The sequence below is a fragment of the Prionailurus viverrinus genome, chromosome A1 (genome assembly GCF_022837055.1).
Source record: "Prionailurus viverrinus isolate Anna chromosome A1, UM_Priviv_1.0, whole genome shotgun sequence".
In the NCBI taxonomy this organism is placed as follows: domain Eukaryota; kingdom Metazoa; phylum Chordata; class Mammalia; order Carnivora; family Felidae; genus Prionailurus; species Prionailurus viverrinus.
Genome location: NC_062561.1, coordinates 196799527 through 196825985, shown reverse-complemented (window position 1 = coordinate 196825985; position 26459 = coordinate 196799527). Strand labels below are relative to the sequence as shown.

The following is a 26459-nucleotide window of genomic DNA, read 5'->3' as shown; positions in this document are numbered from 1 at the left end:
TTTCATTCTTTTTGAAGGCTGAGTAATATTCCATTATATATACATATATATATATATATACATGTATATAAATGTTTTTATGTATCTCACATACTATTTAAAAAAATTTTTTTTAACGTTTTATTTATTTTTGAGACAGAGAGAGACAGAGCATGAATGGGGGAGGGGCAGAGAGACAGGGAGACACAGAATCGGAAACAGGCCCCAGGCTCTGAGCTGTCAGCACAGAGCCCGACACAGGGCTAGAACTCACAGACTGTGAGATCACGACCCGAGCTGAAGTCGGATGCTCAACCGACTGAGCCACCCAGGCACCCCTATCTCACATACTATTTTTAATAAAACAGATTTTCCCTACTGATCAACCACAAATATATTTGTATATCAATAGCTGAATTTTTGTAATGTTTGGGGGCATCATACCATTTTATTTGGGATAAATCATAATTTAACCTAACGTTGGATGTTTGTTTCCAACTTTTTACTATTATCAAAATACAAGCTCTCCTTTTGCATAAAGTTTTGCAAACACAAAATATTCTTAGGATAAATTCCCAGGTTTAATGGCTCAGAGGGCTACACATTTGAAGACTTATGTGTTGTAAAATTGCCCTTCAGAAAAGCCATAACAATGTATACCCCCATCTGCAGAGTATAAGATTGTCTATTTTTCAAAACCCTTCCCCAAACTAGGTATTTTTTTTTAAGTAGGTCGATAGTCCTTGCACATGATGAAATCCTTCTCCTTCACACAAATCGCTCAGCCTCTTCAGCCTAAATGGCTGTAAGTGGACTTAAGATATCAGAGAAGAAAAAGAAAGGTGATGTGCTTCTACGTAGGGAAGTTACTGTAACGACAGATTGCTAAGAAATAAATTTGTATCCCTACCCTACTTCTGGTAGGCACGTATCTCCGGGGCAATAGCATGTCTTGCTGATGGCAAACACCTTGATTTTCACAGGTGGTTGAAAGATAAATTAATTTTTTTTCCTCTTTCAGAATGTCAGATCTAGATGAATCCTTAACAGATCCGTCTAGTCCTTCATTTCATAGATGGGAAAACGGTGTCAGAGAGAGTGAGTGAGGGAACTTGACCAAGATACCACGGGAAATTAGTGGCAGGGCCAAATGGTTGGGTAAAATTACTGCTAAGTTCTGTTTTTGTTCTGTCTGTGACTCTTCCACTTAGAACAACATCTGAGCCTGGGTGGCTCAGTTGGTTAAGCATCCAACTCTTGATCTTGGCCCAGGTAATGATCTCACAGTTCGTGGGACTGAGCCCCGTGTTGGGCTCAGCGCTAACAGCATCAAGCCTGCTTGAGATTCTCTCTCTCTCTCTCTCTCTCTCTCTCCCCCTCAAAATAAACAAACTTAAAAAAAAGAAGAATATGTGAATAGAAAATCCCCCTTCCCCCAATATCCACTTTTCTAAATCTTATGCCTTAAGGGCAGCAACTGCAGATTAGAGAAAACAATTGCTTTTGCGTTTCCATCTATGCATTCCAGGAATGTCATGAGTGAATGGCATTCCTTTCCCCAGTAAATGAGGCTGATGGTACAAACGGTCGGATGAGGGTTTGGTTCATAGGTACAAAAGACCTCCGAAGCAATCCCAAACCAAAAAAGGCATACCCTGAGGGGTATGAGTACTGACTTGTGTCAGGTCCATTTCTCCTGGAAAGATAAAGATGCCGCTAATTAATATAGAGATGTTGGGGTTTGACAAACGTATATAACATCCACAACGGAAGTCAAGTTGGGGGTGGGAGGAGGGGAGGGCGATTAGAATAAAAATAGATAATTATGCATAGACACCTGTGGCGTTGGCTACGGAATGGCCGATGGGTTGGATCAACTCATAGAGGGCTTGGTATGTCCCGAATACACACCCCAAAAGGCCCAGGATGCTGATCATGATGTCCTTTGCAATGGTGACACAGCTCATGTCTTCAGGATAAAAGGTGATGAGCTCCAGGAGGGGCGGGATGATGAGGGCCAGGGCGCTGCTGCTCACGGAGCCCACAAAGGAGATGACCAGGTCCAGGCGGGGGATGAGGATGGCTGAGACACCTGCAAGGAGAGAAGAAATTTAGAATCACTGAGTGTTCCTGCAAGAAGGGAGCTCAGAAACAAACCATTTCTTTGGAGCCTGATAACCCCACAGATGCCTGACCGACCATTTTGGGAAATGATGGTGGGAAATGATGGGAAAATGGGAATAGTGGGAAAAGATCCCATCGAGGACGTGAACAGTAGGTCAGGCACTGTGGCTCTGGACTCCCACCTCTGTTTTAAAGACCAATGTAGGTGCTCTCCTTTTATTTTTTTTTAAGCTTATCTATTTATTTTAAGCAAGAGAGAGCACAAGTGGAAGAGAGAGAGAGAATCCCAAACAGGCTCCATGCTGTCAGCGTGGAGCTCGGCACGGGGTTTGAGCCCATGAACTGTGAGATCTTGACCTGAGCTGAAATCAAGAGTCTGACACTTCACTGACTAAGCCACCCAGGCACCTGGGTGGCACCCCTCCTTTGGGTTTTTCACATATCATAGTTGTTAGAAAGTCTCCTCTACCACTTATCTATTATTACGTTCTCATTAAAGAGATGGGGAAATCTAGAGGTCTAGAGGGAATGAGATGTGGCCAAGGTCATACATTCTCTGAGATGAGAATCCATTGAAATGCCTATCTAAGCCTCTTTCTGCTCCACTATGCTGCCTCCCTTGTATATGAAAGAACTTGGTATATAGTAAGTGCTCAATAAACATTTAACTCTTACTCAGACACTGAATCTACTGTGAATCTATACTACTCTACAAAATACAGCTACTGTCTACAAGCAAGAATGAATAAAAAGTGAGAGATGGATTTGTTGTCAGAATCTTAGATGTCTGCTCCCTCCTCTTCTCTTCTCTTTCATTCCCTTCTCTTCCTCCAGGCGAGTCCAATTTCAATAATGTTTGAGTGAACAAACATACAGTTCATGTGACTTCACTTTGTACAACCATATGATTTTCCTATGAACAAATTAGGGAAAAAACTGCCCTGGGAAGCACCCATACTAGCTTCCTGGATCTGAAGAAAACATCACCTCTTTCTGAAATTGCTGCAACACATCCAAACAGAGAATGAGAGAGACTCATCAACTCTTGCAGTTGAGAATTCATCACCCCTCTGATGGGATGGTCCTGTCCAATTTTCCCTCCCCAGGTATTTAATAAATTGCTTACTGGAGAAGGCACAGAGAAAGCTCAGTGTCCTCCCGGAGAGCTCACACTGACAGGGCAGAGAAAATATGTTATAGTAAAGCTATAATGCAAGATAGACTGCAGGAGTTCTCTAGAAGGTTCATATCTGGTCATGCCAACCCACTGCTCACAGATCTTTCACGGTTCCCCATTGCCCAGTCTCTTTAGCACAAGGTCCCTGATGACTTGGGCCCTTCCAGATCCTCTGGCTTCGTGTCTTATCACTCCCTGCTGCTTTTAGTTCTCCAAAGAGGCCATAAGTACTTACCTCAGATCCGTGCATAGCGTGCTTCCTACACATGGTACATTCTTTACTCCTCCTCTACCTCCTACTTGTCTCTTAGGTCTTAACTGAACCATCATTCCACCGGAGAGGACTTCCTGACCTGGCCTAGGCTAAAGCATAGGACCTTTGTGTGCTTTTAGGGCATCCTCTTCTTATGATCTTAACCATCATATGTTACATCATTATGTACCCTCTTAACACTGATCACAACGCACTATAATTATTTCCTTGCATATGTTTCTTACTCGACGGTAAGCCTCATGAGGGCAGGCGCCATGTCTGCTTTATTATTCATTATTGTATCCCGGGTGCCTAGCACAATAGTAGGTGCTCAACAAATGACTGTTGAATGAATAAGGAATAATGGAACTGACAGATGAATAAAGGAGGAGGAGGTGGTCACCCATGGTATAACAGAAGCAGTGCATATCATTAGAAGGTCAGCTCTGTCTAGCACTGCCTTCCCTGATCTCAAGTGGCCTCAGTTTTTCTCTTCAACTTAGACCATTCCTACTAGGAATGATCTCAACACAATAGAGCTACAGGGCCCAAATGTCCTGGGTACATACTGGAAACTCTGTGATACCTTAAATCGAGCAGGAGTGCTGTTTCTGCCAATAGAACTCCATTTATGTGAAGCGTAACATCGGATAGCATATTCTTCTGCTAGAAGGCTCCTAGAATTACACAATTTCTCCTGACCCTGAACCGAGACTGGATTTCCTCAACTTTAAACTCTGACTCCTGGAGTCTTTAAGACTTCATTTTCTCTCTCTCTTGCACAGTATCCCACAGGTGTTTAAAGACAGATATCCCTTAAGGACAGATACAGAAATTCCCCAAGGCTTTGCTTCTCTAGGAAAAACATCCCTAGTTCTTTTTCCCTTTCCTCACGGGGCACCTTTTCTCATTTCCTTTCTCTGGACATGCTTCAGAGAAAACATTCCCCAGCCTGTTCATGATGTTTCCCAAACATCTACAACAGCACCTAATGTAGGATGAAAGAGTGAATAAATGAATGGAAGGAAGCATTAAGGAAGGAAGATCAGAGGGGGAGAGGAGAAAAGATTGCACCCCAAAAATGATCGCTAAGACTCTAACAAATCAGCCTCTTGTTTTCCCCTGCAGTTCGACACCACTTTAGATAAGTGTCTCGATCTTAATTTAGGATAGGAAGGAATATGGCACGTGATGGAAAACAGACTTAGGTACTACACGACCTGTGGCTCAAACCCCAGCTCTGTCACTTAGCAGCTCTATCATCCGAGTGTGTTACCCAACTTCTCTGGGCCACAGTTCCTCCTGTTGGTGATATTACGTCGCTAGGCTGTCATGAGTATTTGACAATGTCAGTATGGTGCCTGGCATACATACAGCAGGCATATAGGAGCGTGATTGAATGAATGGTATTTTTTTTTCTCCCATAAACCAGCCAGTGTCTACTTTCCATGTGTAGGCAGCAGAGATGTCTGCAACATGTGATGGTTCTAAGTAAGCCCGTTTTGGGGCGCCTGGGTGGCGCAGTCGGTTAAGCGTCCGACTTCAGCCAGGTCACAATCTCGCGGTCTGTGAGTTCGAGCCCCGGGTCAGGCTCTAGGCTGATGGCTCAGAGCCTGGAGCCTGTTTCCGATTCTGGGTTTCCCTCTCTCTCTGCCCCTCCCCCGTTCATGCTCTGTCTCTCTCTGTCCCCCAAAAAATAAATAAACGTTGGAAAACAAAATTTTAAGTAAGCCCGTTTTTCAGGTGGAAAGTTGAGGTTCAGGGAGGCGACGTGTCTTGCACAAGGTCGCAAAGAAGGTAAGTGGCAGAGCCAGTGATAGTGGGACAGACGCCAGTGTGGCTCACAGGCACAGCTTTGGGCAAAGGGTGCCCTTTTATCCTACTCACAGGTCAGACAGACCAAGGCTATGCGGACAGACAGGTCTACAAACAGCGTCCACCTCTCTGACACCTGGGAGACGGCGAAGGGGAGGATGATATCGGCCGGCACGTGGAACTGGAGGGCGTAGGTGAAGAAGATGCCAATGGAGTAGAGCAGCTTGACCGACTGGTATGGCCTGCAGAGAGATGGATAGGACGTGAAATGTAATGTGGCTCCGGGAAGGGCCATTCAAGACTCGCTCATTGCTCAGAAGCTGGTACCTTGTCACTGAGTCACGGAACTGGCTAACTTCCATTGACTCGGGCTCGACCCGCCATTAGAGCCACCTGGGAAGCTTCTAAAAGTGCACGTTCCTGGAGATTCTGATTCAACTGGCCTACGGCTCAGGAATCTGTGCCTTTTATTCTTTTGCTTCTTAAAAAAAGTGTATCTGTATAAAGTTTCTAGTTCAAAAGTCATGCAGTGAAAAGCTTCCCTCCCACCCTTAACTCCCAGCCTCCAGTTTTTCTTTCCATAGACAACTCCTCTAACAGTTTTCTTGTAGCTCTTTCAGAAATAATCAGTGTATATACAAGCTTATACCAAATGTATACACGCTTACACACACGTGGTCGCGTCCTCTATATAATGCTAAGCTCCGTTTTTGTTCATTAGATATTTCTTGGAGATTGCGTTCTTTCTTTTTTTTTAATTTTATTTATTTTGAGAGACAGACAGAGAAAGAATCCCAAGCAGACTCTGCACAAGCGGGGGGAGGGGCTGAGAGAAGGAGAGAGAGAATCCCAAGTAGGCTCTGAGCCATTTGCACAGAGCCCTATATAGGGCTCAGTCCCACGACCTGGGAGGCCATGACCTGAGCTGAGATCAAGAGTTGGACGCTTAACCCCACTGAGCCACGCAGGCACCCCTTGGAGATTGTTTCCTAGTCGTCCACACAGATGTGGCTTCTATTTAATAGATGCTTGGTATTCCTATAGCATATACTATAATTTTTTTGACGAGTCTTCAAATCATGGATATTTAGATTATTCCCCGTCTTTTGCTGGTAAAGAATGCTGGGAAGTATACCCTTGCACACAGATATCTATGCACATTTAGCATACAACCTGAGAAGTATAAATGCTGGCTAAAAGTATATGCGATTTAAACTTTTCAGAGCTACTGACCTACTGCCCCTGTGTTGTCCTAGCGTATAGAAGTACTTGCTTCCCCACATCCTTGCCAAAACACAGCCTGTGTGCTGGTCTTTGCCATTCTGGGTTTTTTTTTTTTTTCCTGGCATTTCTGTTATTATGAAGGAAACAAATGATCTTTTCAAATGTATAAAATGCCATTCAAAAAATCTGCCTGTGAACTGTGTGCTCATGCCCATCGTTTTCTTGGGCTGTGGGTCTTTCTCTTATTGGGAAGGGGTGCTTGTCTAAGACTCCTCTGGGGAAGCTGATGGCCAGCCAGGTTCAGAGCAGGTGTGACGTGCTCATGGGCTACGTTTTCCAGCCGAGGTCCCCATAAGGAAAGTGCCCTGCCCAATGTAGCTAGCGGCAGCCCGAACTGCCCTGACCAGGAACAGAGTGTTAGAATGATGTCTTACTGGTGTAATGTAAGTCGTGACTTCAAAGAAATCCCATATTATTATCCCATGCCTTATTCCACCACCGCACAATGAGGTGGGTGGGCTGGTGATATTTGTCTCATTTTACAACTATGGCCTTGTGGGAAATGAATGCCCCGTCATTCCGCTCCCCATGAAAGAACAAGGCTGCGGGAAGACACAGCGATGATCGTCGCTAATACTCGATGAGTACTTACTCTGTGCCAGATGCTTTTCTAAGCAGTTTATGTGCATTAAACCAGTTAATCCTCACAATCACTCTTCGAGATCATGTGACAGTCATTTGTTTCTGCTGTTCACCAGTGCTTCCAGTTCTTCCAGACAACTGGAAGAATTTCACTTCTTCGCCCCCGGGAGTGAGGTGTGGCCCTGGGAGCTGTTTTGGCCAAGGAAGTGCAAGCAGAAGCGATGTATGTCACTTCCCAGGGAACCTTTAGCAGCTCCATGGTGAAGGGCATGATTCACTGCTTTCTGCCATGGCAACGTTTCAGGGAGTGGCTGTCTCAGCATTCTGTGTCCTGGGGAGGGGATGGTGCAGAGCTGAGCCCCAGCCACCCCGTAAGGGGCGGGCAACTTGAGCATAGAATCAAGCGTGTGTGTGTATTCAGCCACGGAGATTTTGGAGTTGTTTATTACTGGAGCGTAACCAAGCCTAGACAAATAGGCATTAGTATTATCCTCATTTTACTGAGGATGGGAATGAGGTCTGCAAGATGAGGCAGCTTGTCCAGGGTCACATGAGAACCAGGATGCAAATTCCTTTACTTAGTTTTGAAACCTTTGCTGTGAAACGCCTGGCTATACTGACTGCCTAGTCACAATGCACTCACTACAGTGCCGGAATAATGAGGATAGCTCACGCTCGATGATGCTATGTGCCAGCCCCCCCCCAGATTGGTACCTGGAAGAATGAATGAACGCATGCATAAAAAAATGAGCGATCAAATGTAAAAACTCCAAAACTAAATCCCCGCTGGAGCACAGCAATGGCAGCCTAGGCCCATTTCTGGAACCGGGGGCCTGAGTAGTGATCTGTGGCCAGGACCTCCAGTCATCGTTTTGGAGTTATACTTTTTGTTGTTGCTGTTTGTGTTTCCCAAACACTCCCAGATCGTTTCATTTTAGGGTCTTTAAACCACAGAGTCGGACAGATTCAGTTTCAAGTTTCAGCTTCTCACACACATTGTGAGCTGGGGAAGTTGCACACAGCCTCTCCAAAGAGCAACTTCCTCATCCATTAAATGGAGCTGATGATAATAATGGTAACTCGTAGGGCTGTTAAGGGTAATAAGGGTAACTCGTAGGACTCAATGAGACAACGTACAATGTCTGGATTATCACACCTACCTGTTATTATAATACTAATATTAGCAGTTAATATCTGGTGCTAACGATAACCCTAGGGGATGCCACGTTCTGTTGCTGAGGCTCAGATCCCATGACTCACCTCCCCTTCTCCCCCCAGGCAGGCAAGGATGGGCGTACCAGCAGTTGGGCAAGTTGAGGGTGATGCTGGCTTGGGTGCTTGACCCAAACTTCATGTAGCCCAGTGTCCCCAGGCAGATGTAGAGGGTGATGACAAGGGACATCCCCAAGTACAGAACAAAAGGAAACTGCTGTGGATCCCTCATCTGATTTTTGAGAGGCAAGACCTGAGGGGAAAGGAGATTGAGAAAGAAAGAAAAAAAAAATTAGTAAGAAATGTGGCACCTTGTGAAGGAGTAGGGTTCCCCCACAGACACAGACATCCTTTTCCAGGTGGCCCAGGGTCAAGAAGGGCCACACCCCTTTTTATTTTCTATTTTCTATGGCCAGGAGTGCCCTACTCAATCTAGGCTAGTGAGTAAATTCACATTCAGTCTTCAAGGCTTAGTGTGGTGCATGGAGCAGTTGGTGCCCAGCGGGTGGGTCCTGATTTTCCCTCCCATCAGGAGAAGATCACATTCTGCACTTCATAAATACTTCTGGATATCTGGAAAAGCTGGCTTCCCTAGAGGGCAACAGGGACCAGCCACACAGAGCCCTCATCCATCTTACCATACCAACACCTTCAAATGTGAAGATGGCTGTACCAAAGAACAGCAGGAAGGTCTTCCAGCTTGCCATCAAGGGGAGGTTGCTGGGATCTGGAATCTCCTGAAAGGAAGTAGAAGAAGGACCTTCGTTTTGTCATGGCGTAGACGTCATCCCCAAATGTTGCCTGGTAGAGAGTTGATAGAAAGCTGGTAGAAAGCTGGGCCATACGTGTCATCAACAGAGACACGGTAGCTAGAGATAGCTAGAGATGAATCAGCCTTCCTGTTTTTAAAAGAAGTTCTTTATTTTTTATTGTAGTAAATTATATATGGCCTAAAATTTACCGTTTTATAAACATGTAAGGGTACAATCCAGCGGTATTAAGTACCTTCCCACTGAGCTACAACCGTCATCACCACCCATCTCCAGAACTTTTTTATCCTCCCAAACTTAAACTTTGTATTATTCATGAAATAGTAACCCCCTATTGCCCAGCTGCACTCGCCCCCATCACCTCATATAAGTGAAATCATGTATCTGTCTTTTTGTGACTGGCTTATTTCGCTGAGCCCGGTGTCTTTAAAGTTCATTCATGTTGTAGTACAGATCAGAAGTTCATCCCTTCTTGAGGAATACATTGTCTATATTTACCACATTTTGATTTCCCACATCTTTACATGTGGGGAAAGTGGGAGCGAGGGAGGGGAAGGGAGTTGCCCGAGGCTATTCTGCAAGTTAGGGGCATGACCCAGATAAGAATTCAGGTCTCTTGTCTTCATGTTCTCCAACGCCTCTTTCTCACCACTGCTCCCAGGGCTGTGCAGTCTAGTAGCTGGTACAGGTGCAGCGGGAATGATTATTCAATAGACTCCTGTGACGGGCAGAACAGTGGCTCTTTCCCAAAGATGTCTATATCCTAGTCCCTGGAAACTCTGAATATGTTACATTACATGGCAAGGGAGCATTAAGTTTTCAGACCGAATTAAGGTTGCTAATCAGCTGACCTTGAAATAAAGAGATTATCCTGGATTATCTGCGTGGGTCCAATGTAATCACAAGGGTCTTTAAAAGTGGAAAAGGGAATCAGAAGACAGAACTAGAGAGATGGTGGCAGGGGAAAGATTCAGCCTTACATTCCTAGCTTTGGAGAAGGAAGGGGGCCATGAGCCCAAGGCATGTGGACAGCCTTTAGAAGCTGGAGCAGGCCAGAAAACAGATTCTCCCCATAAGCTTCCAGAAAGAAACCCAGTCGGGCTGACACCTTGATTTTATTCCAGTGAGACCTACAGAACTCTAAGATAAATTTGTGTTGTTTTGAACGGCTAGATCTGTGATGATTTGTTACAGCAGCAATAGGAAAGTAACATAGCCCCAAAGACTTTCCGATTCAAAGAAATGAAGCTATAATGGTAGAATTTCAGGGCCTGTGTTAATAGCAAAGCATGGGCTTGGGAGGTAAACTGGTTGGAATTCGCAGAAAAATTACTTTCAGTTTATCAGTTTCCTTGTCTGTACACTGAGGATAAGGGTAGTACTTGCAAAATAGTATCGTCATAAAGAGTCAATGAGTTAATACATGTAAAGAACCTGGCACCAAGGAAAGAAAATTTCTTTATCATATATGCGTCCCTTGTCAACCTACCATTGTTACAATTTTTGTTGGTTATTTGTTGAGGTTTATCTCCGTGAATGAATGTAACCTCCATGAAGGCAGGTAGCCCCATCAGTTTCGCTTACCAGTGAATCCCAGCCCCATTTGCACAATGCCTGGATCACAGAAGGCGTTCAATAACTAATTGTTGAATGACTCACTGTTACCCAGTGTGACGACGACGACGACCATGACGAAGATGATGACTAGCTTTTACAGCTCGTGGGGCAGAAGTGTTCACACATGTCCCTTTAGCAGAGGCTGCTCGGAGCAGGTTACCTTCCTCACCTTCACCTGCCCATAATGGTACTCACCTTCCCCGGGTGTCTCACAACCCCCTCCTGCAGTGGTTTCAGGCACAGACCTGAACGATATACTCAAAGATCAGAGCCATGCTCCCCAGCGTGGTGATGTTGGCCAGCGATGAGAAGATGGACAGCAGCTTGAGGTTCTGGATAAACACCAACAGCATCAGGAAGGGCAGGATTGTCAGCATGTAGAAGCGGATGTCCAGGATCGGGGCCAGCACCAGGAACTTCCTGGGTTGGCAGTTGTTGGACGTCATGTGGGCTTCTTCAACCATCTGATGTAGACACAATGCGGGGCAGTGTATTTAGAGTTGCCAGATTAAACACAGGATGCCCAGTGAAGTTTCAACTTCAGATAATAAACAAACAGCTTTTTAGTAAAAGGATGTCCCAAATATTCCATAGGACATACTAATAGTAAAAAAATAAAAAAATATTTGCTACGTATCTGAAATTCCAATTTAACTGTGTGTTGTATATTTTTATTTGTCAAATCTGGTAACCTCACCTGTAGTGCCCGTGACTGTCACAATAGGAAACCCTTAGAATCTTAAAATCTCAAAGCTGAAGGGTCCTTTTGTGATCTAACTCAACCTCTTCTTTCCTGCCACATGGTTTCCTTTCATTCACCCAGAGAACAGGAGTTGATAACACAAGAATATCTTCTTTAACTTAAGAGAGCCCTAAAAGTCAGAAAGCTCTGAATACTGAGTGGAATCTATCTTCTTGACTATTTCACCTAACATACTTGGCTGTTTGCGCAAAACTGATTATGCTCCCTCTAGCCCATGAAGCCAAGAAAGAATGCTGTGACTGATTCATAATGCCTCTTGGGAATGCAATGAGGGCAAGATTGCAGCTTGCTTGTCTTATATTCAGTTAGTCACCTTCTGTGTGACAACCCTGCCATACCTGAAGTGAATCTCACCAACACGTTTCAGGCTACAAATTCTCAATTATTTTTGATTGGACATAATTGCAAGCCTCTCCCTCCATCGTGGTTACACTCCTCAGATGTTGCTTTGGCTTCTCAATAATCCTTTACAAAAGTGATTCCCAGGACTGAGAGAACTCCCAAGTAGTCTGATCGGGGAGTGGAAATGCAGCCACTTTTCTCCCATGATCCAAACACTAGGCTTTTGCTAAAGAAGCCTTAGGGATGTCTGTTTTTCTCCCACTCTGTCCAGAAGAAGCTTCTTTACCTGTTGTAAATTGTCTGCCATAAACATGAAATAAACACTGCAGAATCCCAGTTGGGTGGTGATTAGCAAGAAGCTGACAGTGTACCTGAGCCGGAAAAGAAGAGACAGAGAGAGAAAACAAATTACTTTTTAAAATGCACTTATTTTTATTTTTTGAAGTGATCATTTCTGCTGTTATTTGTGATATTTTCCTACATTTTTTTTTTTGGAAATTTTCAAGTTCACAGAAACAATTGAGAGACAGGTATAATGGACACTCATATATCCTTTAAACTAAATATACCACTTGTTAACTTTTGGCCTTAACTGCATTATATAAATATGTATGTGTATATGAATGTATGTATTCATCCAAACACACACATACACACACACACACACACACACACACACACACTCACACACACAGTTTTTTCCAGAACCATTTGAAAGTCAATTGCCGATATCCTAACACTTCAACCTTGACTCTCTCAGCCTATCCCTCTTAAGATCATAATATCCAGAAAATCAACTTCAATATCCTCAAATACATAGTCCATAATTTAGATAGCTCAATTATCTCCAAAATGTCTTTTATAGCTGTTAGTTATTTTTTGGATTCAGGATCTAATCATGGTTTACATATTGCATGTGGTTTTGTTTCTAGTGGTTATCCACATAGAACACGCACATTTTTTGGTTTTCCGTGACATTGGCTTTTGGAGAACAGTCCAGGCCAATTGTGTTGTAGAATGGTCCACACTGTGGACTTGGATGATTGTTTCCTCATGATTAGATTCAGGTAAGTATTTTTGCAAGCATAACACATAAGGATATTTTGTACTTTTTCCATCATATTGGAAACCACATGGTATCCTGTGGCTCCACTGTGGTGAAGGCCGTCAGACCTGTCCATTGTAGATGTACATTTCTCTTGTCATAATCCAGAGGTAAAACCGACATGGTATGAATATCCCCTTCCTCTCAAACCAAAGGGTCTTAATGGTCATTGATGATCCTTGTCTGAATCAACTATTTTATCAGTGGTTGCAGGGTGATGTTTTTCTAACTCTCATTTTTTCTAAATTCATCCATTGGCATTTAAGAAAGATACATTCTTCTTCTTATTTTGTATCACAAAAAACTGCACGTTAATTTTTTAAATGTAATGTATCATAATCTTGTATTGTCATTACTCTTTTTGGATTCTTCAATTGTCCCAAATTTGGAGATGCGTTCAGCGTGGGATGGCTGTGGACCTTAGATCAGTTTAGAGCAGTGGTTTGCAAAGCTGCTCTGTAGTACCAATTGTATCAGAATTGCCTGAGGTTTATGCAAAAAATACAGATTCCTGGCTCTCATATCAGCTTATCAAATCAGAAGCTCGGTGGCATCATGGGAGACCAGAACAGAGATGTTCTCTCTCTCTTTATTATGGAAATTTTCAAACACATGCAAAAGCAATGACAATAATCCACTGACTCCTCGTGTGCCCCTTCCAGCTTCAATACTTACTAATTTTTTGCCAGTCCTCTTCCATCTATCCCTTTACCCCTACCACACACATGTTTGTTTTGTTGGAGTATTTGTAGCAAACTAGAGAACTTAAGGCACTTCATCTGTAAATAATTCCATATGTAGCTTTTAAGGACGTTCATATCCAACGTGCCATTATCATCACTTGCAAAATTAATAATAATTTCTTTGTGTCATTTAATAACAGCCCACATTCAGATTTCTCCAATTGCCTCAAAACCATCTATTTTACCGCTGATTTATTCATTTATTTTTTGGAGAGAGAGAGAGAGAACTTGAGTGGTAGAAGGAGAGGTAGAACTGAGGCTGATGTGGGCCTTGGTCTCACAAACCATGACATCATGACCTGAGCCAAAATCAAGAGCCAGACGTTTAACTGACTGAGCCACCCAGGCGCCCCTTCCGTCTGATTTCTAAACAAGTCTATACATTGCATTTCGTTACTATGTCTCTTAAGTTTTTAGAACCGCTATATTCCCTTTGTTCTGCTTTCTTTTATTCCTTGTAACTTTTAACTTTTTGGTGGGGGTTGAAGACACCAGAGAATTTATCCTATAGTATGTTTCACTTACTAGATTTGGTTGATGACTTCTTCATAATGTCAGTTATCATATTTCTCCATCCCCTGTGTTTCCTGTGAACTGATACTAGATCTAGCAGCTTGACTAGATTGAGAGTCTTTCTTTATTGCTCTGCTAAGCATATTTCCAGGTCCCCACTATATCCCATTATAAGACACATTGTGTCTGGTTATCTTATTTCTAAACATGAGATGCTAAGATTAATACCTGGGACCAGGTGGTGTCAGTGTAGTCTTTCTTTATAAAGTTTCCCAGTTACCTTTCACCTAATGGCTTGAGCATCCATTGACGATTGTTGCCTACATCAAGTTCCTAGGTATCCCTTTTGCACACGAAAAATTACAAATCATTGCTTAAGATATTTTCCCAACTCTTTTGCAGTTACTGGGGCTCTAGAGAAATGGTGCATGGAATGGGTGGAAGCTAGGTGTTCTGGATTCTAGTTCTTGCTCTGCCACTAAATTCTTAGGTAACATTGGGCACTTTTATTGCCCTATCTGGGCTTTATGTTCCTCCATTGAATTGCCTGGATACGATGGTCTCTAAGGACGCTTCTTACTCGAAAGTTTTATTTGGGGTGTCATCAGAAACATAAATCTTGGTGAGAAAGGATGAGCAATTGTGAGTCATTCATTATTACTGCCCCATGACCTCACCTGTCTGATCATTAGAGTGACTCCTGGTCAAGAGAGCGATGACCTACTCAGAGTCCCAAGAGAGGGGCTGAAGAAGGGATCTTGGCAGCCACAATACTGACTCACTACCTCCTGAAGGGCTCTGCTGGGAAAGGCTGAAATGTTAGGTTTAGGTCGAATTTCTGCACAACCACTATCTTATATCTATTTGTGGACGTGTTATTTTTTTTCCTTGTGAGCCTTGGTCATCTCATATTTCCAGGACAATAAAGACCCACCCTGCCTACCTACAAGGTTGTGGAGATGATCAGAGGAGCTAAGACACAGAAAAACATCTTGTGTACCAGGCACTTTCATCAAGCAAGGGACAGCCTGGATGTTCACCATTAAGGGAAGGCTTCAATGAAACTATGGCACACATCCCCACTGAGGAACATTGTGAACCTTAAAAAATAATCAGGTAAGCCTGGGACCATCTTAAGCTGCCACAGGACGCCATGGAGTTGATGCCAGTGTTGAAGCCTGGAGACAAGCCCAGGAAAGCAACATGGTACACCATGACACCACCCCTCCCCCACCACCCCTAGAGACAGCTCCTGTCCTCAGGTTGGCCACAGCTGCTCGTATTTGGCCCCCATTGGTGATGCCAAGAGAGGGAAGGTCTTCATTGTTGGGGGGCCAGGTCCAAACATGAGCTTCACAGATGTGCACACCATGGATCCGAGAACATACCAGTGGGATTTAGCCACGGTGGAGGGCCTTTTGCCCTGTTACAAGCATGCCAGCTTTGCTCCCTCTTGGGCACCTGATACATAGCATCTGGGTGTTTGAAAGTGCTGACTAGTCAGGAAATCAAAATTACCTGTAAGTTCTGAATCCTGAAACTAGGACTTGGACCATGCCAGAGGTGACCAGCCCCCTGCCATCCCCAAGAACATTCTACACATCATCTATAGCCATCGGAAACCAGCTGTATGTCTTTGCAGGTAGAGAGAGATGTGCCCAGCCCGTGCGGGATGTGAAGCTGCATATGTTGAAGGCAAACACTGTGACTTGGTCACAGACAGAGACACTTGGAAAACCTCCATCCCCCTGGCATGGGCATGTGGTGGTGGCAGCACGGACAAAGCTCTTCATCCATAGCAGCTTAGCAGGGGACAAATTTTATGATGATCTCCATTGTCTTGATATAAATGACAGGAAGTGGCAGAAGCTAAGTCCCACTGGGGCACCTTCCAGAGGCTGTGCTGCCCGCTCAGCTCTATATATCCTAGAGGGATGACTCCCACAAGAGCACTGGATACCATGTATCAGTATCACATAGAAAAGTAGCACTGGACCTTGCTTAAATTTGACAATTTTCTCCCCCTTGGACCACTGGATCATTCCATGTGTGTCATTCCATGGCCAGGGACTTCTGAGAAAGAAGATTCAAATTCTGTCGTTCTAAACTGTGATACTCAGAAAGGGGATTCCACCGACCAAGGAGTGACCCCTGGTGGTGATTCACATGACGAAAGCCATACTGATACATGCTCCCTTTTGTGTTTGGCAGGATGAATACGGAAGGGGAAATATACAGTGATTGTACTGTGACTGTAGTTGACTAACAAATCCCACGTTTTTATTAAGTCACAAAAAATAGATATAATCAGGTAGATGTCTATGTCCCAGCGTGGAGAGAAATTAGCGACATGTCGTTAGATGAAAGAGCAAATTTCCAAAAAAAAAAAAAAAAAGTTCTAATTAGTGTAAAAGAAAATGCAAAATGCAATCTACATTTCCACTCACACATGTATATTCATGCACATGCAGAGAAAAAGTCCAGAGGGATATTTACTAACTAGATGTATCAGTGGATACGTATTGGATGAAGAGCAAGATGGGGCTGGAGTTCTCAGGGAAGGTTCCCTGGGTTGTTTGGTGGTTTGTAAGAACATATTCACCTAGCCCTGTGTAACTAAAAATAAAGGAAGATCAGGTGAAGGATTATCATTGTTATTACTACGCCCACCACTACCAGTAGGACAGCAACGAGTAGTACCTGCCCCACGCCGAGTGGGTCCTCAGCCAGGCGTTTGGGCAGGTTTCTAGGCTGTACATCATGGCCTCTCCATAGTTCACAAAAGTCTTTTGCCATCTAGGGAAAGGACAAGAACGTGTAACTGGAACCGTTTTTGTTAAAGGTGCAATTTACTCCCAAAGTGAGTCATTATTATACATTTGTGTGTTAACATGGAACATCCTGGGAATTTCCCAGTAATGGTATTAACGAGATATTTTCTAACACACTTGAAAAGCTTTCAGGAGTCTGCCTTCTCTTCTTTTTTTAGTTGTCTTTGAAACAAATTTTTTTTTAATGTTTATTTTTGAGAGAGAGACAGAGACAGAGTGTGAGCAGGGGAGGTACAGAGAGAGGAGACACAGAATCCGAAGCAAGCTCCAGGCTCTGAGCTGTCAGCACAGAGCCCGATGCAGGGCTTGAACCAATGAATTGTGAGATCATGACCTGAGCCGAAGTTGGACGCTTCACTGACTGAGCCACCCAGGCGCCCCTATAGTTGTCTCTTTAAATACTAATATTTAAGTGAAAGAAAAATTTTAACTTAACAGAAACTGTGCATTGACTTAGGTCTGCAAACCAGGAAAGCAGGGACATGAAAGGTGTGAGGTGTGCAAACCTAGTTAGGGGGAGGAGGAAATAGGGGCAGAGGGGTGTGAGTATGGCCAAGCCAGTAATGGTCTTTTCTGGACTTTATTCCTTCCTTCCCACTGCTGAGGATGTTGGGACATTTGAGGTGCCTGCCTCAGACCAGATCCCATGCAAACGTGGTACTTAGGCTTTTGCCCAGCACCCCTGTAGGATGTGACACCCAAGTTCCAGTCTGTCTTGTCCCTCTTCCCTAGGTGGCCCTTCCTAAGGGCAGGGAAGGCCCTACTGAGGAACCATCTGTAAGCAAGTGGGAGCAGCAGGTAGCCAAGGAACGGATCTCCAGTGCTAACTGCATGACTGAGGGGAGTAGCTGGGAGAGGGCAGGAGACTGAGACTTGGGTCTTGGGTTTAAATCCCAACACACCCCCTCAGATGGCCAGGAGACCTTGAGCAAGTCTCTTTAGACTTCTGAGCCTCAGTGTTTTTCACACGCAGTCTGGGGTTGGGGGAAGGGACAGGGACAGATGAATGTGGAGACGCTTTGGAAACATGGCTCGATCCTTATTTTTATGATTGCTCATTGTGCTTGGCATTCCAAATACAAATGAGGTCACACTGCATAGGAGTGGCAAACGTATTAGTCTGAGGGTTACAAATTCAAAAGCTATGGGGTCAGACAGGTATCAGTAATATGGTGACAGGGGCTGGTGCACCAGAAGGGGGAACAGTGGAGACAGTAGCATATACCATGGTCTGTTCTGAAAGTGATTTTTTTTTTTTTGAGAGAGAGAGGGTGCAAGTGAGCGAGGGGCAGAGAGAAAGAGAGAGGGAGGGAGAGAGAGAAGCAGGGTCACCTGAAGCAGGACTTGAACTCACAAACCGTGAGATCACAACCTGAGCCAAAGTCAGATGCTTAATCAACTGAGCCACCCAGGCGCCCAAAGAGGGATTGTTTGGGATTTGGTGCCCCTGAGAAATGACGGAATGAGACCCCGGAGGTGCCAGATTGTCTAATTGGCAAGGAGAAGGTGGAATTTGCTTTTTTTTTTTTTTCCAGTGTGAAATCTCCAGGCCAAAACAAAACAAATCAAAAACTGGGAAGCTCTTAGGCCATCAGTCTGTCACCTCTATATTAGAAAAAAAAAAAGAAAAACAAGTCATAAAAAAAAAAATCAGAAAAAGGCCATCGTGAATGGCTGAGGTGTCAGAAACCTTCATGGTGATATAGTTGTCCCAGTAGGCTTGAGGGGAGAGAAGGTACGCAAAATGGTTAGAGCGGGGTCAGATCAGACCGGCCTTCGAAGACCGGCTCTGCCATGTGACCCTGAGCCAGGCATTTAACTCAACCGAGTCTCAGTTTACTCATCTGTGAGATGGGAATAATAATAGTGCCTGCCATAGAGGTTTACTGTAAAGAGTAAATAAAAGGCTCGTTAAAGCTCTGGCCATGTACCCGGCACGTGTAATTGGGCAATACATTTAATTGCTGAATAAGTTAAGTGCTCTTAAAAGTGTTTTGCGAGCTGGAAAGTGGCCTACAAGTTAGGTGTGACTCATGTATGCTCCAGATACACCTATTTGGGTTTGATAATTTGGCTTTATGAGGAGTTTCAGTTGATGTCTCTCTCTACTCTGACCTGGGGGGAGTTTCTGATCTTGGGAGCCCCTAAGTGCTGCAGACAGAGAACCACCAGGCAGGTGGCTGTAAGGAATTACTAATTACCCTCGGCTTGTTGGTTTATAAATACGAAACTCTCCGCATTGTTTGTGTTCATTGTATTTGACTTCTGTTTCAGGATTTTTTTATTTTTTGCATTGGGATTTCAAATATGTAAACACTGAGTATTGTATGTATGCTTTATTAATGACACTGGCCACTGCGAACTATTCATTTCAACTATGCTTTTTGCTCTTACTAAATTGTCCCAAAAGAGGCTTACCTAGAACAAATCACCCTTACAAGGTGTGTCTTGGGGCTGGGGGAGGCTGGGCAGGAGGAGATAAGAAGGAAGGAAGGACATCCTAAGTATCTTGCATATTTATGGCAGTGTTTAGAGTATGCTGGCATCTTTTATCACTTTTGATCTTGCCAGGTACGGATAGTTAGGGTCAAAGGGTACAGGAACTTGACAAAGTCATCCAGCAGGTTAGCAGAGCTGGGCCTGGACTTACTTAGGAGTTTCCAGTTGGGACTTTATCATCCTCTCCACCAGCTCTATAGAATCTACAGCAGCAGGTGCAGCGGCTGGAGAAGTGGCCGGTCAACCGGGTCAGTGGTCAAAGGAAACTTAACACAGATGGGGCCTGACACGGGGGTGAGAGAGAAGCAGGATTCTCACCTCTGACTGAGGTGATGGGCGCAGTTCAACAGGATGACCATGCAGTGCACGGTGAGGACCCCAATGCCCAGCAGGCTGATGGGACCCACCTGGAAGGGAAAAAGAAGTGGGGACAGTGAGCCGTAGACTGATCATTCCTATAACTGGCCCTCTCCCAGTCTGGGTGTTGGGCCCCTCTCATCATAAAGCTGCCCCTGGGATGCAAGTCCCTGCCTGAATGCCCTTGTGCTCCCAGACACTCTAGTTCTTCTAGAACACTTCTTAGCATCACTGCAAAGTGGCCGCCCAATCTCTACTAGGATTCTGCCCGTGACTATTCCACCACCTCCACAGACAGCCCATGCTTTTCCTCATCTGCCTTGAGTTCTGCCTTCTAGATCCCTCATTCCTTTTTCACACCCCGGCCCTCACTTCCTCCAAGATACTTGAAGACCCAGGTTCCTCTTATGACTGGGTGATCTTCCTCTAGCATAGAGTTGTCAACAGGGGCATTAGTGATATTTTCCAGGTGAGTCTTCGTTGTGGAGGCCCTACTTGCATTGTAGGGTGTTCAGTATGTTACTTGGCTTCTATTCAAGGTGTCAGTAGCACGCTCTCTCCCCATGAGTTGTGACAGCTTAGACACTGTAAATGTCTTGGGGGGTGTATGTGCAAACGTGTCCCCAGTCAAGAATCCTTGCCCCTGTATGTCTAATTTGTCATTAATCCTTTTAGTTTTTTTAAAGATTGTATATATTTAAGGTGAACAACATGATGATTTGACATACATCTACATAGCAAAATGATTACTACAGTCAAGCTAATAAAATCTTATTCTCACATAGTTTCTATCTTTTATTTGTGTGATGAGATTAAAAAACAGAGCTAGCTCATTGTTAATTCTAATCTCCCAGATATAATCAGAAGGGCATAAAGAAGGACTCTTTCACCTCCTCTGTGCTGGACATTTGTGCCTTTATAGATATGACCTGATGTAACATTATCACAAAGAAACAAATGAGAGATCAAGAACACCACTAGATTTCACTAGAATTCACTAGATTTCACTAGCCTCCGTATAAGGGAGACTTCCTTTGATCTCGTTTACTTGCACATTCCGAGGACCTAAGAATGCACATAGTAGGTGCCCAATATGCATTTCTTAAATGAATCTTGGTCAGAAGTTCTGGTGGGGGGGGGGGCGGAGGAATAATCTAATGACTCTTGGGAGGCAAAAATCAGAGGATAAAAGAGCTAACAGCAAATACCACACTGACAAAGGCAGTTTGCCTGAGGGCCATGTGGTAATAATACTCTTCAGAAGTTCTAGAACCCTGAGGATTTCAAAGGGGGAGAGTCTCATCTCTGGGTTGGAACTGCGACAGATTGGAAGTCATATCAGAAGAAGCCAGGGTCTTGATATGCCTTCTTTTGACATGGGGACCACTAACCAGGCCTGGGAGAGAAGGAGGAATTAGCATCATCTAAAAGGAAATCGTATACTTGGCCAATTCAATAGACATGGATTGGGACTTCCTGTGTTCCTGTCTCTATAGCAGGTTTTGTGAGGAGGTGTAAAAATACATCAGAAAGTTCCTGCCCTCAGAGCTTTCAGGGAAGTGAGGAAGGTAGGTATACTAAAAAATTATGTCTCATCTTTGTGAGTGCTGTAAGGATTCCAGGTGAGGTAGATAGAAGTTCTAGAAAAACACAAGGTGAAGGTGGCATTAATTTTAATAGGAAAAAGTAAAGTTTCACAGAGGAGGCAGATTTCGAAAGGCAGAACCAAGGGAGAAGGAACAGCATAAGCAAAGAGACAGAGGTGGGGTGACACAGGGTGTCAGGGGACTGGTGAAGCCTTCATCATCCTCGTCTCTCAAGCCATGTTCTCACAGCCACTATAATGGTGTGAAACAAGAGCTCAGACTCACGTATCTGCAGGGACCAGGCTACTAAGGTAAATGAGTGAAATGGGCTGGATATAGTTCTAGGGAGTGGGGAGGACTGTGGCAAAGTAGCTTGTGTGCCAGTGTGTGAGGATGGTGGGTCTTTAAGAATAGTGGTGGGGTGGGGGAGTTGTATGAAGGGGTTCAAAAGGTACAAGCCTCCAGTTAGGAGATAAACAGGTACTGGGGATGTAATGTGCAACATGATGACCATGGTTGACACAGGTGTATGGTATGCTTGCTTGAAATTTGCAAAATAGATGATATATAATATATATACATACACATGAAGAGATGATGTTAACTAAACTTATCGTAAGCATTTTTCAATATACGTATGTGTCATTATGTGGTACACCTTAAACTTATAGGGTACTCTGTGTCATTTATATCTCAATAAAACTGGGGGGACAAAAAAGAGTAATGGCCTGTCCCCTCCAGCCACACTCCATTTGACTCCACTGGATTGATGCCAAGAAGCACATTTCCTATTGCAGAGAGTATCTCCAAACTGCCCATTGATAAACAGTGCAAAGACCTTAGGGACCTACTACCTTCCCCCCGCCCCACCCCAAACAGTGGGTAAACCTAGTTTCCATCACACAGACCCCTCTTACCAATAGGCCGGCATTTTTCATGGCCAGGGGAAGCCCCAGGAGTCCTGTGCCAATGTTGCATTTCAGTAAATGGATCAAAGTTTGCATTCTCCTGTAGGGAAGAGTGGGGAGACAAGAGGGTTAGTGGGTGGGAAAGGTGATCCAAAGCTCAGGCTCCTTCCAGCATCTTCAGCACCTGCCACCCTTTGGGAGGAGGGACAAAACCCGATGAGGTGAACTCTGGAACATCTGATCCAGGGCTGGTGCTAGTTTAGGTGACTCAACACATACTTAACCCACAATAGGCTCAAAAGAAAAGGTTGACAATTGCTACCATTCTGGATAAGCCCCTAGTATCAGTTTATTCATTAATTCATCTAACGATTTCTTTCAGTTTATTCACTAAAATAATTAAAAAAAAATTTTTTTAACGCTTATTTATTTTTGAGACACAGAGAGACAGAGCATGAACAGGGGAGGGGCAGAGAGAGAGGGAGACAAAGAATCTGAAGCAGGCTCCAGGCTCCGAGCCATCAGCCCAGAGCCCGACGTGGGGCTCGAACTCACGGACCGTGAGATCGTGACCTGAGTTGAAGTTGGATGCTTAACCGACTGAGCCACCCAGGCGCCCCTAAAATAATTTTTATTGAGACATACTAGGCCTTGGCATCTAGATGGACAATGAAATAATTAATTATTTTCTTAATTTATAGAGTAATTATTGGTGCCAATTTATTAATTCATTCACTAGAAAAAAAAACATAACTTCTCCTGCTATATGGAGTATTTACTGGTTCTAGTTCGTTCCTTCATCCGTTTACTCAACCAATATTCCTGTGAACTGTTCCATGCTCTGCATTGGATGCCATTTAGTAACAATTGTTATTGTGCATACAGAACGCTAACTATGTGTCTCGTAGGGTGCTGGGTACCAGGGTTCTAAATGCTCTCCATGCCTGTGGTGGCAGTTTCTGCTAAGGTACCACCCATTCACTGCAGGGGGGTGGGGGGGGTGGAAGGTGGGGCAGGATCATGAGAAGAGAATCAAGAAGGAACTGAAATGAAAAGCTGAGTGCAAGAGCAATGAACTCAGAGGTAAGGAGCACTGATTTCTGAGTTCTAGCTCTGCCATTAACCTATGAAATTCGGTTACTACTTTGGAAAGACCCTTAGCTGCTTACATCTTCTGTTTCTTCATCTGCCAAAAAAGAAAGATAGAGGGAATAATTATTGCCCTTCCTACCGTCCAGGGAAGTGGTAAGAATCAGAAGAGGTAATGACATGATGAATCTTGGAATCGTGAAGTGCTTCTAAGATGTGAGGCATCATCACCATCACCACCACCATCATCATCACCATTCTTGTCCTCATCAGCGACACTACCACCTTTGGTCTGACGTTATGGTGCCTACCTGCTAGAAGGGCCTCCTTGAAGGGGAAGTAGAGCTGGGTGGATAGAAAACAGATAAGAAAGGGCTGGTTGAAGCAGGTGAACGTGTCCCTTCCTTGTAGAATATGGTGCCTTGAGGAGGCCTTTGGAGGTACCTCCTTGTGCAGTCTTGGAACTGTCTAGAGGCAGCCTAGCATGGTCACACAGCTAGTCCCTTAGAGACTGTGCTCATGTCTCTAGGTCTTTGTCTCAGTGGTTAGGGAGTCAGGGCCAGTTCAACACCGACCTGGGAGAGGGTTGGGACCACCCCCCCTGACTTCTTGCATCTTCATTAGTTCAGTCTATTCACCTGAGGATGGTGGGGGGGGGGCACCTGTTATACATTCACTTCCAAGAGGCCATTTTTATAAACTTTATTTCTTGATAACTGCAATCATTGGAAAATATGTCAAAGCAAAAAGCAAAACAAAACACCACTTTTTATCTTTCATCAATTACTTGATAGTAGTGTCTCCAAAAGATGTGCTCTGTCTCCCCGCTTCCTGCCCTCTGTCCTTCCATCTCCCATTTCTTTCCTACGGCAGCATCTTGTCCAAGTTGAATCAGATCTCTTGGAAAAAGTGAGACCAACTTTTGGAGAAACGATGTGCCCTAGCTAACAGCATCCTAGATCAGGGACTTGGAGAGTAAAATACATGTTGGGATTTTAAAAAGCATAACTTTATTTTTCCTTGAAAAATGATACATTGCCTTTATAAAAACAAAATAGTGAAATTCCACTAACTGGAAGTAACCACTGTTAGTATTTTGGCTAACATTCCTCTGGGCATTTCTGTCTGTTCTGAAATGCACTCAAGTTTACACAAGGAGAGCCATTATAATACTGTATCTTATATTAATTTTATGAATAGTGTGTCCTTCACGCTTTCCACCAACATAGGCTTTCTTCATCACTTGTAATGGCTGTGTATATAGGTATCACATTTTATTTAAATAATCTCCTATTGTTTCCAAATTGTCAATATTATCATTGGTGCTTCAATAAAATTATCATGCACACTTGTGTTATTATCTCATTTGGAAAAATTCCTAGAAGTGGTATTTATCCATCAAAGGATATACTTATTTATATCTACACTTAAAAATACCTAAGTAACCACAGTAGGAAACTCAAAAGGTAAAACAAAAACGAGAACCAAGAAACCTTACATAGTGCATATAAATCTCTCTGCCTCTCAGTTTCCCAATTCTTTTACCCCTAAGGAGCCACTGCAGCCAGTTGTGTGTGTGTGTGTGTGTGTGTGTGTGTGTGTGTGCATGTGTGTACTTCCAAAGGAAGCATATACCAAATAAGTATTTGCATGGTTTATTTTAAATTTATTTATTTAAATTCAAGTTAGTTAGCATACACTGTAGTATTAGTTTCAGGAGTAGCATTTGTATGTTTTATATAAATACGTGTTAGGATTTGACATACATTACAACATTGCTATCTGGAAAGGTCCCAGCTTAATTCTTCCTAAAAGGTCTAGAGGAAGGACATTTCCTGACATCCTTATCAACACTGGGTACGGTCACTTACAACCTCATTATGCCCAAGGTTGTTATCTGATCTGATTAGTAGATAAGAGTCTAACTGGCAATAAAGTTCTAAGAAAAAGTTCCATGTGTCTGAGTTTATAGCAATGAAAGTGGGGACATGGGGCCAGGAGGGTTTATAGGGGAGAGGGAGGGAGAGAATAAATACTAGTGGATGTAGCAAGAGAGGAGAGCAGAGGAGACTGGAAGAGTGAGGAGCCAGCCTACGACAGAAAAGCATTCCTAGAATCAAGCTCATGCTGGGGATGGCTCCCCTATCTGGGTTCTCGGTGACAACCGGGAAGCACGTGTAATACCCAGAGCTGCACGGATCAACCTTCTTAGTTTCTGCTTTCCTGTTTCCTCCATGCGTCTCCTGTTCCATGGGGGTGCAGGTGTTAGGAAGACAGAAGTGTGCAGATGTGGCCCAGAGCTGTGAAGGCAGCCGTGCTTGACCTCAGATCTAGAAGGGCAAGACAGCCACTTACGATAAGCCGCTGGCTTCCTCAGCAGGATGGATGTTCTCTGCAGTGACATTGCTGTTCCTCTCCAAAAGTGACTTGGACCCATCATCCAAGGAGCTGTGGAAGTCCCTTCCAAGCAGTGACATCTTCAACAAGGTGGGACGGGGGTGGCAGCTCAGGGGAAAGGCCTGTAACAGCCTTGAACCAGCCTCCCATGGGTTTTTCTCCAGAGAAACCAGGGCTGCAGGCCCAAGACACTGGTTCCCGTTTCCCGAGGGTGCCTGACCCAGACTGACGCCCAAGTGTGCGGATCAGTGGAGCGCTGGTGGCAGGAGAAGCTGATGTTGACTGGGCCTCACCTGGCTTTGGGGGCACTTATGAGAGTCTCATCTCGGCATGACCCTCAGTGCCCTTCACGATCAGTCGGCCACACGCCAGGACTCCTCCGGGCTTCCGGTCCCTCCCAGTTCAGCCCTTAACGCTATAGGGCAAAGTGAACAGTGTTCCCGGGAGGAGGAAGGCACCATTGGACTGCAGGTCCTGGTGCCTGGATGTGGGGCCAGGCTCCGTGCCCGTCTA

At 44.3% G+C, this 26459-nt stretch overlaps 1 protein-coding gene and 1 pseudogene across 6 annotated transcripts; one reads left to right on the top strand and one right to left on the bottom strand.

The window, feature by feature from the left end:
- Window positions 1-1724: 1724 nt before the first annotated feature.
- Window positions 1725-26457, bottom strand: SLC36A3 (solute carrier family 36 member 3). Of its 6 annotated transcripts, XM_047875572.1 has the most exons (11): window positions 26240-26456; window positions 25905-26026; window positions 22470-22560; window positions 19928-20016; window positions 16980-17075; window positions 12205-12289; window positions 11059-11277; window positions 9065-9163; window positions 8513-8679; window positions 5421-5590; window positions 1725-2071 (listed from the first exon to the last, which is right to left on the bottom strand). In XM_047875572.1, exons 2-11 carry the CDS (start codon window positions 26024-26026, stop codon window positions 1803-1805), a joined length of 1407 nt encoding a protein of 468 aa, XP_047731528.1. In that variant the 5' UTR covers window positions 26240-26456; the 3' UTR covers window positions 1725-1802. The 6 variants fall into 6 exon arrangements, with proteins under 6 accessions (XP_047731528.1, XP_047731538.1, XP_047731519.1 ...); XM_047875582.1 differs by having other exon boundaries at window positions 5485-5590; window positions 9100-9163; window positions 25905-26457; XM_047875563.1 differs by having other exon boundaries at window positions 25905-26456.
- Window positions 15433-16545, top strand: LOC125175229 (rab9 effector protein with kelch motifs-like; annotated as a pseudogene).
- Window positions 26458-26459: the final 2 nt, after the last annotated feature.

What these genes read in the sequence shown, in the direction of transcription:
- SLC36A3 (XM_047875563.1), bottom strand. Translation starts at nt 26,026, where the DNA reads ATGTCACTGCTTGGAAGGGACTTCCACAGCTCCTTGGATGATGGGTCC. An exon ending in GAGGAAGCCAGCGGCTTATC is followed by an intron (nt 22,561 to 25,904) that starts GTAAGTGGCTGT and finishes TCTTCCCTACAG; the next exon opens with GAGAATGCAAACTTTGATCC. An exon ending in TCTTTGAGTATATCGTTCAG is followed by an intron (nt 9,164 to 11,058) that starts GTCTGTGCCTGA and finishes ACTTCCTTTCAG; the next exon opens with GAGATTCCAGATCCCAGCAA.